The 19,259-nt window shown below is 40.9% G+C and overlaps 1 protein-coding gene across 1 annotated transcript in view; it reads right to left on the bottom strand.

Moving 5' to 3' along the window:
* Positions 1 to 15,274: 15,274 nt before the first annotated feature.
* Positions 15,275 to 19,259, bottom strand: part of RTF2 (replication termination factor 2) — a 55,790-nt gene continuing 51,805 nt past the window's right edge. Inside the window, exons 7-9 of the mRNA XM_087720493.1 lie at positions 18,620 to 18,674; positions 17,876 to 17,962; positions 15,275 to 16,231 (exon numbers count right to left, since the gene is read on the bottom strand). Coding sequence (XP_087576619.1) covers positions 16,044 to 16,231; positions 17,876 to 17,962; positions 18,620 to 18,674 — 330 coding nt within the window. The 3' untranslated portion in view covers positions 15,275 to 16,043. The remainder of the gene's footprint in view (positions 16,232 to 17,875; positions 17,963 to 18,619; positions 18,675 to 19,259) is intronic.

Here is a 19,259-nt window from a genome sequence, read left to right as displayed (position 1 = left end):
ATGGAAGACCAGCTCTTCCGGTTTCCGGCACTACCGCACATACGAAGGCCAGCTGATTGTCACGCGCACATGCACGCCAGAAACCCAGAAGAGGAACGGGAGATGCCGTGCATGCCAGGTAACATGGCTACGCATGCTACTTCGAGCACGCGTGCCATATGTTCACCATCACGGCTATAGACCCACAACTATCTGGAAGATGTCAGACTGTGTGATGTTAGTTCTCATGTTAGGTAATACTTTGGGCCAAAGCTTAGGGTCACAGTTGTATAAGAGGTGGGATGTCAAATACAGCAGCACTGTATTTTTGTGCTAACAATGAAAATCATAGAGTGGGAATTAAATAACCTAATTAAATCCAGAGCAGGTCGTTCCCTTTTAAGATCATGAAATCCTTATTTCCTGCTTTCTAATGTCACTTTACTCCAGACAGGTCCAGCCTAGAATTTCAGAATCTAAATTTCTCTAATGTCCCCAATTGTGTAATTTTATTCATTTTAATTTTCACTCTTCTCCTGTCACTTCTGAGACTTTTATTTTGACTGATCTCTGCTCACAAAATCCATTTTTTAAAAAAAATGCTGTGCTGAGGCTGCCATCATATGGACAAAGCTAACAACTGCAACTTAGCAGTATTGCTCTGTGCTAAAGAGATGCATATTGTGAAATGCGGAAATTTGACCTCCTTAGCCAGAGGCCTAGCTTCAAAAGCTAAAGTGAATTTGGGCAAAAGGTGGTAGCAGAGTTTCAAATTTGTGTACACACGTTTACTCCAAAATCAGATTTTGGAGACAGACACCCCCTCTCCGCCCCCCCTGTCCCCAAGTCATTTAGTACAGTCTCTCTTTAAAGCCCTAATTTTGGATTAAAACCATTCCTAATGCTACCATTGATTACAAAATGCAATCACATGAAAAACAGGATTGCAGGAGCTACTCAAACCTATGAAAGAATTCAGTTTTGATGAATGTAACAAGAATGGAAACAATGCCCTACAATTAAATTGGGAAATGGTTGAGTTCATTAAGTGTGGGCAAGAAATAGATGCATCGCTTATTTTCAATAACTACATTTTAACATTTAAGTGATAGAAAGAGATAAATGCTGAGGGTTATGGATGGGCCATTTTCAGGAGAACCTTTTATTTTCATGGAAGAGATGTTTATATTTTCTCAGTTCTCATCTGGTAGGAATAACCAGTCCAGCTGATTACCTTCAAACTTTATTGGAGAGAAGAGTTATGAACAAGACGTTGGAGGTGTTGAGTCCATACCAGATGTAGGAAGAAGAATGGACTTGTAGCTGGAGCCTGTCAGAATGTGCTTCCAGAAATGCTTCCAGAATGCCCCAACACTAGAAGTTTTTAAGAAGATGTTGGATAACCATTATCTGAAGTGGTGTAGGGTTTCCTGCCTAAGCAGAGGGGTTGGACTAGAAGGCCTCCAAGGTCCCTTTCAATTCTGTTATTCTATTCTAAATGGTAGTATTGCAAACTGGGGGGGGGGAAATGCCCCCTCAAAATTGTTTGTGCCCTGACAGGGGCTGGAATCCATAGTTTGAGACCCACTGAGCAAAGCTAAAGGTATTACTAGAAAGAGCATTGAAAGTTAGTTTGGAGGTAGGCATAGCAAACTTGCCAGTTTGAGAATTTTTTTTTTTAAGGACATGATCAAAATTGAACAGGGGCTTATTAGAAAATTGTTCCAATTTATTTATTTACTGCCCATGAAAGAAAATTGTCTCTGGAATTCGTAGCTGACATTCAGATGAAATCTGTCAGAGCAAAGTTTCATGGAAACAGATGGGATTTCAGTTGGCCATGACAATCTGCCTCAATATTTACAGGGGCACTCCTCTAGAGTAATTTCAATCAATCGGAATAGAACTGGAAGGGACCTTGGAGGTCTTTTAGTCCAGCCCCCTGCTCAAGCAGGAGAGCCTATACCATTTCAGACAGATCCAGTCTTTTCTTAAAAACCTCCAGCGATGAAGCACCCACAACTTCTGAAGGCAAGCTGTTCCACTGCTTAATTGTCCTCACTGTTAGGAAGTTTCGCCTTAGTTCTAAGTTGCTTCTCTCCTTGATTAGTTTCCATCCATTGCTTCTTGTCCTACCCATAGGTGCTTTGGAGAATAGCTTGACTCCCTCTTCTTTGTAGCAGCCCCTCAAATACTGATACTGCTATCATGCCAGTTCTTCTTTTCTCTAGACTAGCCAAACCCAAATCCTGCAACAGTTCTTCATATGTTTTAGTCTCCAGGCCTTTAATCATCTTTGTTGCTCTTCTTTTCACTTTTTCCAAAGTCTCAACTTCTTTTTTGCAATGTAATGACCAAAAACTGGATGCAGTATTCCTATTGTGGCCTTACTAAGGCTTTATAAAGCAGAACTAATACTGTACTTCATGTGATTTTGATTCTATGCCTTTGTTTATACAACCAAGGATTGTATTAGCTTTTGTGGCTGCCACCGCATACAGCTGACTCCTGTTTAAGTGATTGTCCACTAGGAAGCCAGGGTCCCTCTCACAGTTACTGTTTTTGAGCCAGATCTTGCCTAATCTGTACTTGTACTTTTGGTTTTTTTTCTGCCCAGGTGTAAAAATCTTACTTTTCTCCATATTAAATTTCATATTGTTGGATAGGACCCATTGTTCAAGTTTGTCAAGATTTTTTTGGAACCTAAGCTTATCTTCTGGGGTGTTGGCGAATCCTGCCAGCTTAGTATCATCTGCAAATTTGATGAGTTGCCCTCCTATTCTCTCATCTAAGTCATTAACGAAGATATTGAAAAATATCTTAACATGAATACTGCCCTAATTATTATTTTTTTAAAAGACAATTTTGAAGTCCATTGTTAAAAAAAATGGCATTATTGAATAATAAGAACATGCCTGCAAGTCATACAGATATTAAATGTCTTTTGCACCTATGGTCCTACAAAATTGCAAATAAAAAGAACACTACGTATTATCCTAGAATGATTTCCACAGCAACAATGTTTTGATTAATGTATTGGATTAACCAGTGTGAATTGGTTTGTTTTGTTTTATTGAATTGTGAAGTACAAAAATTGTGGTTTGCAATCTATATGTAGCACTATATCCGAATAGTATTCATTACGTTTCTTTAAATAAAACATACCATATTTTTCAGAGTATAAGACGCTCCAGAGTATAAGATGCACATTAGTTTTTGGGAGGAAAACAAGAAAAAAAATTCTATTTCTGCCTACCAGCATCCATTGGTATTCATCTGGCTAGCGTCCTTGTAGCAAACAACAAACAGCCTGGTCAGCTTCAGCAGGTTATCATAGCCTGATTCAGTATGAGCAGCTGATTGGCAGTTGTTTGGCTTCCCAGAATACTGCCAATCAGCTCTTCCAGGCTGCGGGGATTGCCACAGCACAGCACCGCCAATCACTGCCTCCGCGTGTCACATTTTGGCCTCCACATATTGCATTTTCAGCCGCCGTGCATTGCATTATTGGCCCATTCCAGGCTGTGGGGATGCACACAGCCCATCGCCACTGATCGCCACCTCTGCGTGTCACATTTTTATCCTCCACGCGCCACACTTTTAGCCTCCGCATGCCCCATTTTTGGCTTCTGCATGAAAAATTGACCCTGCCGCCTGGAACTGCCCGAAAATGTGACATACGGAGGCTGAAAATGCGGTGTGCAGAGGCTGAAAATACAACATTCAGAGCCGAAAATGCATTGCGTGGAGGCAGCAATTGGCGGAAAGGGACTATGGCATTTCCCATAGCCTGGAACAGGTCATAAATAGGGCATGCAGAGGCTAAAAATGTGACACCCGGAGGCTGAAAACGGCTAAAGGGTGGGGGCCAGTGGGTGGGCGGGGCTTCGGCAACATTCACTGTATAAGACATACAGACATTTCCACTCCTTTTTTTGGGAGGGGAGTGCGTCTTATACTCTGAAAAATATGGTAGTTAGAATAAGCCAGTTTTAGTATGATGTGTCTATTGAAACATGAAAGTTCATTACACAGATATTAATGAGTAAAATTGAGGCATAAATAGGATAAGGATTTCAGGCCTTCGTTTTTTTTCTTCTGGGTCACGATTATCTTTATTATTTGTTGTTGAATGCTGTCTGGAGTCACGTTGTTTAAGTCGGCTGGCCTTATACAGCTGGTTAATAAATAAATAATAAATAAATTTTAAAACTTTTAACATTCTATTCATGACACCCTTTTACTCGTGATTTCCCTAAATAGGATACATTTTGTCTCTGCATTACTCTAATGGGGCAGTGTGATGGCTCAGGAGTTGAGATGCTGGGCTTGTTGGCTGGAAAGCCTGCAGCTCAGGTTCGTGATGGGGTGAGCTTCTGTCCTTACCTCAGCTCCTGCCCATCTATTTGCAATTGCATTTGAAAACATGCAAATGCAAATAGATAAATAGGTAGCACTTTGGTGGGAAGGTAAAGAGCTCTGTGATATACTATTGGCCACATGATTATGGAAATGTTTCAGACAGCATTGGCTCAACAGATGTAAGCCCCATGCTCTATCATGGCATGGCTAGTCTAATGAAGAGAAGGACCAGGGGAGACATGATAGCAGTGTTCTGATATTTGTGGGGCTGCCACAGAGAGGAAGAGCTCAAGCTATTTTCCAAATCACCTGAAGGCCAGACAAGGAATAACGGATGGAAATGGAACAAGGAGAGATTCAACCTGGAAATAAGGAGAAATTTTCTGACAGTGAGAACAATCAACCAATGGAACAGAAGTTGCCTTCAGAAGTTGTGGTTGCTTCATCACTGGAAGCTTTCAAAAAGAGACTGGACTGCCATCTGTTAAAAATGTTGGGTCTGCTTGGGCAGGGGGTGGGACTAGATGACCTACAAGGTCCCTTCCAACTCTGTTAATCTGTATCTTAGACAATGACTAGTGGAGTAAAATCTGCAGGGACTTCTTTACCTTTTTTTTTTAGTTTAAATGTCTTTAATTTTAACTCCAATTTCACACATTCCTTGAAAAATGGAGAGACCAGTAAGCAGTTATACAACAAATATGTCAATAAATTAATAAGATGAACTCTAGCTTATAGAATTATCCCAATTTGGGGTGTCTTGTACAATCCACTGACCTCTAACTAGGTGAGCTAACTTTGCCCAATGAGCTGTGGGTGGCTCATTGTTCCGGCTCAGTTTGTCATGCAGGTAAGTAATTATATACAAGTGAGAGAAAAAGCTGTCCATATTAGTGGAACTTGCTAATCAGCAAAAAAAGTTTCTACAGTTTGCTTGCCTGCCTTCCCCCCCCCATCCAAATCGGTGGATGAGCTCAAAGTTTGCTTACACCCACATCATTCTGTCCAAGAGCTCATAACAGGAAAGTGCTTATAAGATTTAAACCTGCGAAAGAATATTAAAAGATAATTATCCCTTTTCTCCCAATTAAACTGAGCTGAGCTGAGCCTCTTAGGATGAAAATGTGACACTGGGAATGGGAGTTAAGCTGCAGCAGGTGTCTGCTTTTTCACAGATTATTTAAAAGCACAAGAACATTTGCTCCTGAGACAGTCCAGACACAGAGCTTAAGGCAAAAATCATATTTCTCACTCCAACTTTCCATACAAGATAATTGCTAACGAGCAAAATGTGCAGTGGCAGCACAACTATTCTACATCAAGTTTGATTTCCAGTGGAACCCAGGGTTTCAATTCCCAGCATGTGTGTCTTTGTGTGTTTAATTCTTAGTTTGAAAAAAGGTGTTACGTCTGCAATGCAAACCATCTGGGAATTCTCTCTCTTTTTTAAAGCTGAGATAGCAGTTGCCAACAACCAAACCAGTGGTGGGTTTCAATTTTTTTTAAAACCTCTTCTGTAGGTGTGGCCTGCTTTGTGGGAGTGGCTTGTTAGCCATGTGACTGGGTGGGAGTGGCTTGCCAGCCATGTGACTTGCCAGCCATGTGACTGAGTGAGAGTGCTTGCCAACCATGTGACTGGGTGGGCATGGCCAACTTGTAAAATGGGGTGAAACTCACTTAACATCGCTCTAGCTTAGCAACCAAAAAGTTGGCTCAGAAACTCTGGCATTGAAGTGTGCAAGTCTTAAAGCTGTCAAGTCACAAGACCCTTGAACCCCTAACCCTTTAGAAAAAAAACCCAGCAGTGTTCAAACTTGACAGCTTTAAGACTTGTGGACTTCAACTCCCAGAATTCCTCCTCTCGCTCTTCATCTTGATGATGTGCGGATGGGCAGGGGGAGGGAACTGGAACTAGTTCTAAATGGCACTGTAGATTTGTGGAACCTCTTCTATAGAAGAGGTTAGAACTGGCAGGAACCCACCACCGAACCAAACATACTATCCAAAACAGTGGTGAAATTCAATTTTTTTTTTACTACCGGTTCTGTGGGCCTAGTCGGTGGGCATGGTGGGCGTGGCAGGGGAAGGATACTGCAAAATCCCCATTCCCTCTCCACTCCTGGGGAAGGATACTGCAAAATCCCCATTCCCTCTCCACTCTTGGAGAAGGATACTGCAAAATCCCCATTCCCACCCTACTCTGGGGCCAGCCGGAGGTGGTATTTGCCGGTTCTCCGAATTACTCAAAATTTCCATTGCCAGTTCTCCAAAACCTGTCAGAACTTGCTGGATTTCACCCCTGGTCCCAAAGGTGTTTTTCCAAAAGGCAACTGGACTTTCTTGGTTATATCCTTAAAAGCTGCTCACTTCTCATCCAAGAAGCTTCTTCAGTTCTTGGATGAGAAGCAAAAATATTTTTGATGATTGAGAAACTCTATAGCCGGGGTGTCAAACTCAATTTCATTGAGGGTCAAAGCAGGGTTGTGTTTGACCTTGGGAGGCATAGCCAAGGTGGGCAGGGCCAGCTTGACATCACTTCTGTAGGGTGTACTTGTGGTAGCCTTAGCACTCTGCCAGCGAAAACAGGCTCCTGAGCTCCGTTTTCAGCTGCAGCAACCTCCTGCCACCCTTTGCCACTGAAAATAAAGCTTGGGAGGGCTGAGCTCCATTTTTGCTGGCAGAGGCATTATGGGCCGGTCCATCACTGTTTCCACAGTGACCCTGCAGGCCAGACCTAATCACCCCATGGGCCAGATCCAGTCCCCGGGCCTGAGTTTGACGCCCCTGCTCTATAGACACGCAAACATAATACCAAAGAGTGGGTCAGAACTGAAGAAGCTTCTTGGGTGAGCAGTGAAATGTCTTCAAGGAAAACCAAGTCCAGTTGCCTTTTGAAAAAAGCACCTTCGGGGTAGGATCAAGAGGGAAAAAAGCCTCAAATGTTATCTTTGTCATTTCATTCATGTTTCATTTATAAGCTTACTAAATTTGACTGTAGCTGACTTAATAATGCATTTAAGATTAATATCCTCCTTTATATTAAAATTCAGGTTTTGGTAATAAATTTATTAATCTAAATTTAATTTTGGGATGTATTGGGTGGATGAACCCAAATATTTTAGGGTCTACATGCAGCTCTTGGACTCCAGATAGGATTTCTCTATTGTACATCTTTGTTGCTTTGTTCTGTTTGTGAATTCTGCCCACACAATTAACTAGCTTCTGGCTCCTGTTTTATATAAACTTGTATTTATAGAATACAAGAAGGCCCCTTTTGAATTGGAGCCTGTCATTGAACTGACTATAGGTGGATGAGCTTGTTACAGTTCTTTCATCCCAAATTATGCTGACAGCAACTGGCGCCTCAACATTGAAAAATTAAGCCACGCCACTTATGAAAGAAGTAAAGTTGATCCTATAATCCAGCTAAGAACGTGACAATGAAAGGAGAAAAACATTCATCTTGCTACATCGGAGATGCATTTGACCTTGTGGGCATCTCCACCACTCATAGAAATCAGTGAGTTGTAGACTCATAAAATGGTTTTAGGCCCCGTCTACACCCCGTCTTTAAGAGACGCGGTGGCTCAGTGGTTCAGTGAGCTTGTCAATCAGAAAGGTCAGCAGCTCAGCGGTTTGAATTCTCTAGAGCCGCGTAACGGAGGGAGCTCCCATTACTTGTCCCAGCTTCTGCCAACCTAGCAGTTCAGAAGCATGTAAAAATGCAAAATAGGAACCACCTTTGGGGGGAAGGTAACAGGGTTCTGTGCACCTTTGGCATTTAGTCATGCCGGCTACATGACCACGGAGATGTCTTCGGACAGTGCTGGCTCTTCGGCTTTGAAACGGAGATAAGAGCCGAGGTGGCGCAGTGGTTAGGGTGCAGTACTGCAGGCCACTTCAGCTGACTGTTATCTGCAGTTCAGCGGTTCTAATCTCACCGGCTCAAGGTTGACTCAGCCCTCCTTCCTTCCGAGGTGGGTGAAATGAGGACCCAGACTGTGGGGGCGATATGCTGATAAACCGCTTAGAGAGGGCTGAAAGCCCTATGAAGAGGGATATAAGTCTATGCTATTGCTATTGCTATTGCTATGAGCACTGCCTCCTAGAGTCAGGAATGACTAGCACATGTGTGCGAGGGGGACTTTTACCTTTACCAATTCTCTAATATTGCTTGAATATGTCTCAATAAGTTCTTTAGGGGCCTTTCTGTGTGACCCTGGCCTTTATCCCCAGACGTAGCTGAGGACAGCTAATATAGGGTGTTCCTGAACTGAAGTGGAAGGAGTGTTTCCCATCTTTTCCTGACACCACCTTTGCAAAATGGACGATTTGTGTTGCACTGACAGTGACAAAATTAATGAACTAACTGGAATGGAATCTATCCAGCTTCTATTGGCTGCTTCTCCTTTCCAGTAGTTCCTTTCATGACCATTTTGTACTTCCAGACTAATAGTCTGTAGAGATTCTCAGTCATCCGGGTCATGGTTGTCCCAAAGATGTTTTTTTCAAAAGGCAACTGGACCTTCTTGTCTTTTCTCTTGAAGATGTTTTACTTAGAGCCAAGGTGGCGCAGTGGTTAGAGTGCAGCACTGCAGGCTACTTCAGCTGACTGCAGTTCTGCAGTTCAAATCTCACCGGCTCAGGGTTGACTCAGCCTTCCATCCTTCCGAGGTGGGTAAAATGAGGACCCGAATTGTTGTTGGGGGCAATATGCTGACTCTGTAAACCGCTTAGAGAGGGCCGAAAGCCGGTATATTAAGTCTAACTGCTATTGCTATTGCTATACTTCTCATCCAAGAAGAGTCTTCAGCTCTGACAGGATAGCAAGGAATGGGAGGAATTATATTCCTTGCAGACAGCTAGGACTACAGGAACTAGGAGGACTACTCAGGTGACCCCCAAGGTCCACAGATAAACCTCCATGTCAGGCCTGGAAGCCATCTTTTGCATCGGGCCTTCAGGCCTGCAACATTGAATGCTGTGGGAAAATGGGAGGGGGATTACCGTATATACTCGAGTATAGGCCGAGTTTTTCAGCCCACTTTTTGGGCTGAAAAAAACCGCCTCGGCTTATACTTGAGTCTACAACTGGATCCAGCAGTGCTGTTGCCTGTTGGAGGAGGAGGAGGTGAACCAGCCTGCCATCGCCGGCCACCGCCAGCCCCGCTGCTCTTTCCGCCCCCTTCCAAGCCCCACAGTCCAGCTGACGCAGCACTCCAGGGGAGGAAGTAAATATTCAAAAACATTATTGTTATCTATTTTTATTTTTGAAATTTACCGGTAGCTGCTGCATTTCCCACCCTAGGCTTATACTCGAGTCAATAACTTTTCCAGTTTTTTGTGGTAAAATTAGGTGCCTCGGCTTATATTCGGGACGGCCTATACTCGAGTATATACGGTATATACAGTCATAATAACATTCCTTTCCCAGAGAGTCAAGAACATCTTGCCCTGCACCTGGAGAGGTATGACTGAGAGGCATCTCCAGTTGGGATGGTTCCTGACTCGGTGATGTGACGGACATTTGGGTGCTGGGCAGGGACTTGAACTTTCATTTGGGTGGGGAAAACCTGGAAGCTTTCGGATTTGGGTTTTCCCAGATGTGCCAATATGACATCTCTAATAAAATGGAACTTTGGGGAATTTCAAGCCTCGGAGTCTTCTTTCGATGGGGGTGTTCCTTGGAACCCTGACACTCCAAGTGCTTCAATGGCCCTCTAAAAGGATGCAAATGACCAGCTGTCTGCAAGGAATATAAATCCTGCCATTCCCCACTATCCTGTCAGAGCTGAAGAAGCTTCTTGGATGAGAAGTGGTATGTCTTCAAAGGAAAAACAAAAAAAGTCCAGTTGCCTCCTGAAAAAAAAAAGCATCTTTGGGATTCCAAATTAATAAAAGGAACACTAATGTCACTTTTTTTTTTTTTTTTTTTAAGTGGAAGATGGGGTCAACCTTACGGTGACTTTCCCATGAGGTTGAGAGGCAGGTTATTTAAACAGGTATAATTTTCTTAGCAGTTTTGGTGCTGTGGTTAGGGGTGGCTTAATTTAGATTTCTGAACTGAGCAGGTGATTGGATCTGGTTCTTTAAATGGTTCTTTTCTGTTCTATGATTCAATGAACACACCTCTTTCTTGTTGAAATAGACAAGGGTCTCCCTGTTGATCAGGATCTAAGAATTGAGATTTTAAAGAGAGAATCTATTTTGGAAGCTTTCACTCACTGAGCCATACCAGTCATAGTTCCTGCTCTTTTATGGAATACTCTTGACAGAGTTAATCTTAGGGTCTATTTTATTGTTGGATCTCGGTAAGTTATTTTATATTCTCAAGCTTTTAGTCCGAGAGAACCAATCAAAAGAGAATATATGTATAAATACTTCTACTTCTGTTATATTTTTAGACTTCTTGTCATTCGTGCTATGAGCTTGATTACTTTTAATTGGTTCCTGGTTTTGTTTTGTTCTCAAATTGGTCTTCCACGGGTTTTTACAATTTTGTTATACATCATGTTAAGCATAGGAGAAAAACAAATTAGTATAAACGCTGATAAACTAATATACCCCATAAAGCTTGAAAATTTCAAAAATGCATATTAAGTTTTAAATATGCATGTTAATTTTTAACTGGTATCTGGATTAAATGTAGGAAAAGATGACCCACAAAATAGTTACCCAACACTTTTCTCAAGAGGCCTGTCTCAAAAGCTATCTACTCGCTTGATACCAAGCAGATCAATTTAGTAAGATTGGCTTGTGTAGCCGCTGTGTTAACTCTTTTCCTCTTATTCCACCCCAACCAGGAGACTGTGAATTATAGTCTTCCCTTAGACACAAAGCCAGCTGGGTGACCTTGGGCCAGTCACTTTCTCTCACCCCTAAGAAGCAGGCAATGACAAACCACTTTGGAAAACAGAGAAGATTGGAGAAACTACTTGGATAAGCAGTGAAACATTTCAAATCAAAAAAGAAAAAAAGTCCAGTTGCCATGACTCAACTTCCATACGCTTTGGAAAATCTTATCGAAAACCTGCAGGGGTTAATCTAGGCCAGTGTTCCTCAACCTTTCTGGGTTGGCGGCCCGGAGGGAGGGAGGGGCAGGTGCCTTTATGTATGCATGAGCATGCAGGAATGGGGCTGCGTGCATGACGCAAGCAGGGCAGGGGTGGGTTCTGGCTGCTGCTACTGCTGGCTCACTCAGGGCTGCGCCACACGCGCATGTGCAGGGCAACAAAAATCATTCTGCGCATGCGCAGAAGGCAAAAACACGCCACCAAGAGAACCGGTTCAAGGGCGAGGCAGGCTTGGGTTGCTGCCAGTTCCAGTGAACCAGGCCGCCAAGTTACTATCTGTTCAGCTGAACTGATCTGAACCAGTAGGAACCCACCTCTGAAGCAGGGCCACGGGCACACACGATGTAAACAGGGTCCCGAGCACACGTGTGACGCAAAAGGGGCCGTAAGCGTGAGCATTGTGCAAATGGGGATGTGAGCATGTGATGCTAGTGCCCACACAATGCTGGTGGCAACTCTAGCGTGAGTAATGGGCCATGGCTCACTTGATCAAACCCGATCTAGGCAGTCTACCTATAATCAATGTTGTCTGAAAAGCATGCACACATACACACACACAAAATGAGGCAGAAACAACTACTGTTTTGCATTGTAGCGTTATGTATGCTGCATTGTGTAAGCAGCCTAATATTTGTGAGAGTACCTAGCATTTTCCAGGTGAAAACTGAGCGGTTTTACTGACCAGTCTTGGAAACCACAATGGAAGATTTTTTAAAAATAGCTCTTAGTATAGACATTTTAGTTTTTCTGGACATCTGCTTCAATGGTTGGGCAAGAGATTATAAGCAAAACTCATCCTGCATTCCACTTAGTTGCCTTAAAATTTATTAATTATGGATTAACCTAACTTTGAAATTAACACTGCTTAGCAATGCATAGCATGATTTTGTAACACAGCTTACGGGTGATGAAGTATTGTTGTTAAGAAACAGAAATTTTTTGGCTAAGCTGCAATTTCTATCAGCACTCACAATTCAGATGGGCTGTTGAGAATTGTGATCCAGCAATATCTGAATGAACTAAAAGGTAGCTAAGTCAGATATAAACAGACATTTACGTTATTTCTCTAAGATTAACTGCCTCTTTGGAGAAAAGCTAAGGAGATGTTGTCAAAACATATCTATGCTGTGAATCGGACTGTCATATTCTGCCTTCTGTAATGAGAAATTAGCTTCTGTGCTTCACAATTGAAAAGAAAAAAAAGGAAGAGAAGAACAAGAGGAAAAGGTCAAACACTCATTTATAAATAGAATAGAGCAGAATGAGAAAGCCTCACAATGTTTTGATCTGGGAGAAAATTCTCAAGGACGTAAAATTGTTTTTTTTAATGGGTTAATAACTTAGAAGAAGAAAAAATATTATGCAAATGATATGACAAACCGAGTGTGAAAAATATGACTAATTATGAGTATAAAATGGGAAAAATATTGCAGTTACTGAAGCTGGTAGTTGTATAGCAGGAATGCTGGCCAAATAGTAAACACAGTTGTCTGATTTTTATACTCAGATAGTTTCATTAATATTAAGGGAAGAAACATAAAGGCAATGTCATTATTAGTTAAAATCTCAAATGTCTATGAAGATTCTGTCATCCAAAAGGCAGCTGGAGTTTCTTGGGTGGAAAGGGAAATGTTTTCAAGGAAAAAAACCTCAAGAAAGCCCAGCTGTCTTTCAAAAAGGCACCTTTGAGATATCTCAAATGTCATATAGTTCCACATGCTTTTAAGAATCCAGGAACTTGTAACATTTCCCCCCAATTTTTAACGATATAGAGTCATCATTAGGCAGTTCAAAATTCCGATTTGCATTAATCTTGCACAAATTTTCAAAAGCTCTTCCTGGAAACCAACACAAGGTGGCAGTACTGTTTTTGTCTGTATTTGTGCTCTCCAAATATATAGGAGTTCAGGTCTCATCATCCCCAGCTAGCAGGGCCATGTTGTGCTGGAAGGCATTGTGGACACAGGACATAATGTCCTCCTTTGTCTTTTTGGCAAAAAGAGGTGATGAGTTAATTCATCTGGAAACTTAACACTATTGAGGAGTAACTGAAGAAATACTGCCAAATTAAACAGAATCAGTTTTCGAAAAGCTCAAAATTTCAACTGTTCTTCCCTCCTGACAAAAAATTGAGCAGTGCTAATCCAAGATCAAGGTGGGGGGAAAGTATTGGAATTTTATGCTCACTTTCTCAGTCTTCCTCTGTATGAGAATAGTTTATTATTAAAAATTCTTTTCAAATGCATTGCGTTACTTTTAATATTCTGGCATTTTTTTACAGGTTTTGGTGCTGTTGTTTTGCATTTTTAATTTCTCTTTTCTGACTCACCTGAATGTTCTTTTGATACATTCACTCAGCTACTTTTATTGGAAACGAGTAAAATAAAATACTCTTTGTGATGTTTAGGAATTTCAACAGCTTTGTAAAACTTTCCTTTCTGATCTCAGGCCTGTCATTTCCAAATGAAGTATTCTTTGCCACTAGTTGATATGTTCTATAGATGTCTCTCTCTGATCCTGCTTGACCATTGAGTTCTCAACTGCAGATTTCTCCTCCAACTATATCTGAATTCACAAAGACACCCCACCCACAGTACAATTACAACTCTTAGCACTGTCTAACACAGTGTTTCTCAACCTTGTCAACTTGAAGATGTCTGGACTTCAACTCCCAAAATTCCCCAGCCAGCATTCGCTGGCTGGGGAATTCTGGGAGTTGAAGTCCAGACATCTTCAAGTTGCCAAGGTTGAGAAACACTGGTCTAACAGTCAACGAACGCTTCCTTCACTGCTGAACAGTTGTCCTTTGCACCTCTCCTAAAAAGGAGATGTTGATTAGGCAGAAATATAAATGTCTATGTGACTTATTCCAGGAGCTGGCAAACGAGCAGTGGATAACTACTGTCTTTTAATCTAGAGATCCCTTCATGATCAGAAGATCCAATCATGATACCATGGCATACAGTGAAGCAATAGAATAGATTAGAATAACAGAGTTGGAAGGGACCTTGAAAGTCTTCTAGTCCAACCCCCTGCTTAGTCAGGAAACCCTACACCACTCCAGACAAATCGATATCCAACATCTTCTTAAAAACATCCAGTGTTGCATCATTCACAACTTCTGGAGGCAAGTTGTTCCATTGATTAATTGTTTTAATTATCAGGAAGTTCTCAAGTTCTCTAGAAGAAATCTTGAAAGTTTATACACTCACGTGCATTCTTGGTTGCCCTAATAAAGGCCTTAAAAATTAATGATGTATGTTTCCTTTTCATGGAATTACGTTGGGTGTTCCAATTTGTCAGATGGAGGGGAGAGGATGGGACAATCCTCTAGAGCAGGGCTCTCAAACTCACAGCCCGCGGGCCAGATGCGTCACACATTGGCCACGCCCACTTTAGCAAAGGGGGAAACGACGTGAGTTTGACACCCCTGCTCTAGAGATTCCAATGCTCTGGAGAATACTCACTATTGCAGCAATGATGAAATACCTACCGTAACAACTCTCACTTGTCAAAGGTATTGGACAGGTGGTTGTGGAAGTAGAGCTTTTTCATTAAGGCCTTGGGGAATTCTGAGGAAAATTTTTATTCGGAGGAATGTAACATTAAATACCTTCATCAGAATGTGTCATCTCTACTCAAGATTGCTTATATTTTTATCAAGAACTTTGTGTTCAATGAGGGAATATTCTGTCTCATATTTCTCATCCAACCTCTAATAAATTAGGATCCTGCACTTTGCAAATTCTATCCTCCAAAAGAGTTCACAAGTCTTTCTGTTTGCAATTCTTTTGATCCAAAATCTAAAACAAGTTTTGCTGAATTTCATAAATCTGAATCACATACTAGACTGCAAGATGAATTATTCAATTATTGTTTTATTTCAACATACAAGGTGTCAGAATGTTACAAAACACTGTTAGCTCTATTTTTTTTAAAGAAACTGCAGAATTAAGGTTATAATTTAATAATCAACAATATAAGAACTCTTATATCAATAAGAGTTATATCACGAAAGATGAACAAGGTAGAATAAAGACTGCAAAAGTGTGATGGTGACTCATCCCTCCAGAAACATTCTTGGATATTTCATTTAAGAATCTGCTTCAGGACTAAGACCTATTAAATTAATCTCACATTTGGACAACAGGATGGGGAAATGTCTCAAGTGGCATCTGTTACAAATCTAGACAAAAACTGAATAGGATGATGTAATCCTCGCCTCTCTCTTTCTACTCACAATTTCGAAATTTCCTACTAAGATAAATGGATGGGAAATACTTACAAGATAACAAACTGTGCCTATGCACTCAGATGCAGCCTAACGATTCAGATTAAGCAGAACCTAGCAGAACTTGTGCTTATTTCAAGCACAGTTCCCGACTTCAAAAAGGACATCAAGCAGTCATGTTATGATGAGTACTTACTCAAAGTAGGTGTCCTTTAAAAATTAAAGTCAAGTTCAGCTACCGTTTTTAATATCTCCTCTTTAAAACTATGTTGGCTTCTTTTTGAAGCTGTTTTGCTGTTTAAAAAGCACTATTTCCTATAACAAAAGCTTCTCCTATAAAAAGAAAGCAAGAGGTGGCAAAAAGCAGGAGGGCACTCAAAATCATATAATTTTCTCTTTCAGAAATAGTATGCGGTGTGTGTGATCCAATTGGAAGACTCTTCCTTAGAGCGTTTGGCTGAGCTGTGGGAAGTAAAAATAGACTTGTACGTTTCTGATTTCTCCCCACTGGCTGCAGAGGACCTCTTCACAGGTTCAGATGCACCTTTGATGCTTTTCTCGGAGAAAGTTGGTGCTTTTTCACTGACTGACATAGAACAGAGGAGAAAGAAAATAGGGAGCATGAATTCTCCATTGATAAAGTAGCACGTACATACAAGTAAACAATATATATCTTACTAAATAGTCACACCGCAAATTTTAGGTTAGCTGAAAATATTAGTTTTTCTATTTTTTTAACTTTTGTATCTAAATATTATTATGTTAAGGAGAGAATAACTTTTTATCCAAAAGGTTTGATAAAGATACCCAATAATCATCACCTCTATAATTATCTAAATGTGGATACAATATACTGTATTTTTCGGAGTATAATACGGACCTTTTTTCCTCAAAAAAGAGGCTGAAAATCTGGGTGCATCTTATACATCGAATACAGCCTCCTGAAGCCCTGCCCCTTCACCAAAATGGCCTTGCATACCCTTATGGAGGCTTTCAGAGAGCTCCTGGGGGGGGGGGGGAGGCAGAAATGAGCAAAAAACTATTCATGCCTTTTTTTAAAAAAAAAAACAGGCCCATTTTCACGAAAAACAGGCTGTTTTTGGGAGGTTTGCAGAGTGCAAAAACTTTTTTTTTCCTTTCAGAAAGCTCTTTAACTGATTAATGAGAATTACATTGATCAAGTGCTATGCCAGCAGAAACAAAGTCTTAGATGCTGCAGATTGTCAGTGATTTCCTTCTCCAGCACATGGATAAATACACCTGGAAATATCTACTTACCTACCTATTCTCTCTGTCTCCCTACCTGCTGTATTTCTCTCTCTCTCTCTCTCTCTCTCTCTCTCTCTCTCTCTCTCTCTCTCTCTCTCTCTCTCTCTCTCTCTCTCCCTCTCTACCTACTTACCTACCTACTCTCTTTCTCTCCCTATCTATCTACTGTATCTCTCTATTTCTCTCTCTCTATCCCTCTACCTACCAACCTATTTACTCTCTCTCTCTCTACCTACTCTATTTCTCTCTCTCTTTCTATTTTTCTCTCTCTATCCCTCTACCTATCTATCTACACACTCTCTCTCTCTTTCCCTACCTACCTACTGTATTTCTCTATCTATCTCTATTTCTCTCTCTCCCTTTACCTACCTACCTACCTAACTACTCTCTCTCCCTCCCTACCCATCTACTGTATTTCTCTCTCTTTCTCTCCCTCTCTATCCCTCTATCTACCTACCTACTTTTTAAAAAGTTTGCCTCTTCAAAACCTTGGTGCGTCTTATACTACGGTGCGTCTTATACTCCAAAAATATGGTACTTTTCAAAAGGCAACTTTTGAATTCTGCATTTTGTAAATACAGAAATATTTACATCCCAAAAGTTTGGTTCTCTGAGGCATAACAGGGAATCTTTCAGGTATCGCTAACTTAAAGACAACATAGCAGCTCAATTAAATCTGCCAAGAACGAAGTTCAAGCAAGCTGCTTAGCACAGTTAAATATTTAACTTTCAATTTTTACTTAAGATGGAAGCCTAATTCGTTTCCGTAGGTTTAAAACTCAACACTTAACCATGATTAACAGCAATAGGGAAAGTACCCTCATTAAGAAAGGAACTTAATTCTGGAAACTCTGATCTTTCAGTTTATGGAAGTGAAGAAGACACTTGGCTGCAACAGCTTCACCTGTAGTACCTATTGAATGGAGCATTTATAAATTAGGTTTGGAGATGTTACACCAACCTGTACTCTTGCAGAAAGTAATGCTTCTCTTTTCTCCAGTTTGTGTAGCATCCTTTGCAGTATTGACTTGAGATGGACTCTGTGAATCTGTATAATAGTAAAAAAAGGTTAAATGATGCAACATGGATTATTTTTATTACTAAAACTCTTTTTTCTATTAGATTACTTTGTGACTGACACAGGAAGGCAAGTCTCCATCAGGCTATTCTTTCTTGAGAAGGAATAACTGGCTGAATTTTGAAAGAAAAGGAAGGGAAAAAGTAGGACGACAGCCAATGTTTGCCTACCTCTTTTTGCAGAATGAGGACATTTGTGTTAAGTTCTAATGGCACAAACTTTACACCTACTTTTTTTCCAATCTCATTACTAGAGGTTCAACTAACATGTTATATAACAAGTACATTGCACCAAGCACTAATAAATCAGAAAAGATGGGAAAGCTAAAGACTATTTAAAGACTACTAAAGATATTTGTGCAACTTGTTAATCTTTGCCGTGAAGTTCTTAGGCATAGCCGTGTGTAATAACCTTCTGGTTAATTTATGATTCAATGTACTCTGAAAAGCCAAATTCGATATGAGGTTTCTGCAGACTCACTCAATATATAGTTTCCAATCCGTGCAATAAAAGAGCTCTCAATCCTTGCAAATAACAGAATAAAAACATAGGTTTTATTTATTTTGATTTATAAGATCTTTAATCTCTTTTCCGCATTAATAATTGAACCCAACATAAACAATTCACCTTCAGCGGCTTCTGATTTCACAATGGTCTCTGCTGCCTTAGATTTCTTGGATTTCTGAAACAAAAGAAACAAACCAGAAACGATTTAAGAAGCTCAAAGACCAGCAAAATCCAAAGATACATATGATAACTAGGAATATATTTGACTTAGAGGCATTTTACACATTCATTCATTCAGTCATCCTTGCTTTCAACTTACAAAACTACACAATCTACTCAGCTGAAGGCAAGGCTATATATTTCTAAGCCCATTTTTATTTTATAATATTGAAAGGCAAGTATTGGGTATTGGGAAAAAAATTATGAAGCAAACATGCTTGTCCTAAGAGAAAATTTGTACCCTGAATCCAGATGTATCATCAATATGAACTTCTGGCAGGTATTCCAGTAGGCAGGAGTTCCAAACTCAAGGTTTAGAACTGGCCCACAGGGCTGCCCTAGAAACAGCAAAGGAATAGCTCATAGCGCCTCTGCCAGAGAAAACGGAACTCGACCCTCAGCGTGCAAGTTCTGTTTTCACTGGCAGAGGATTGCAGGAGGCCGTCGCAGCTGGAAACGGAACTTGGGAGCCTGTTTTCGCTGGCAGAGCGCTTGAGCCACCACAGGCGCCTGCAACATGAGTGACGTTCAGATGGCCACG

This window comes from Thamnophis sirtalis, unplaced genomic scaffold (genome assembly GCF_051295495.1).
Source record: "Thamnophis sirtalis isolate CommonGarterSnake01/CBP01778 unplaced genomic scaffold, rThaSir2_p1.2 scaffold_7, whole genome shotgun sequence".
Taxonomy (NCBI): domain Eukaryota; kingdom Metazoa; phylum Chordata; class Lepidosauria; order Squamata; family Natricidae; genus Thamnophis; species Thamnophis sirtalis.
Note: the sequence above shows the minus strand (reverse complement) of the source record. Positions and strands in the feature narration are given on the sequence as shown.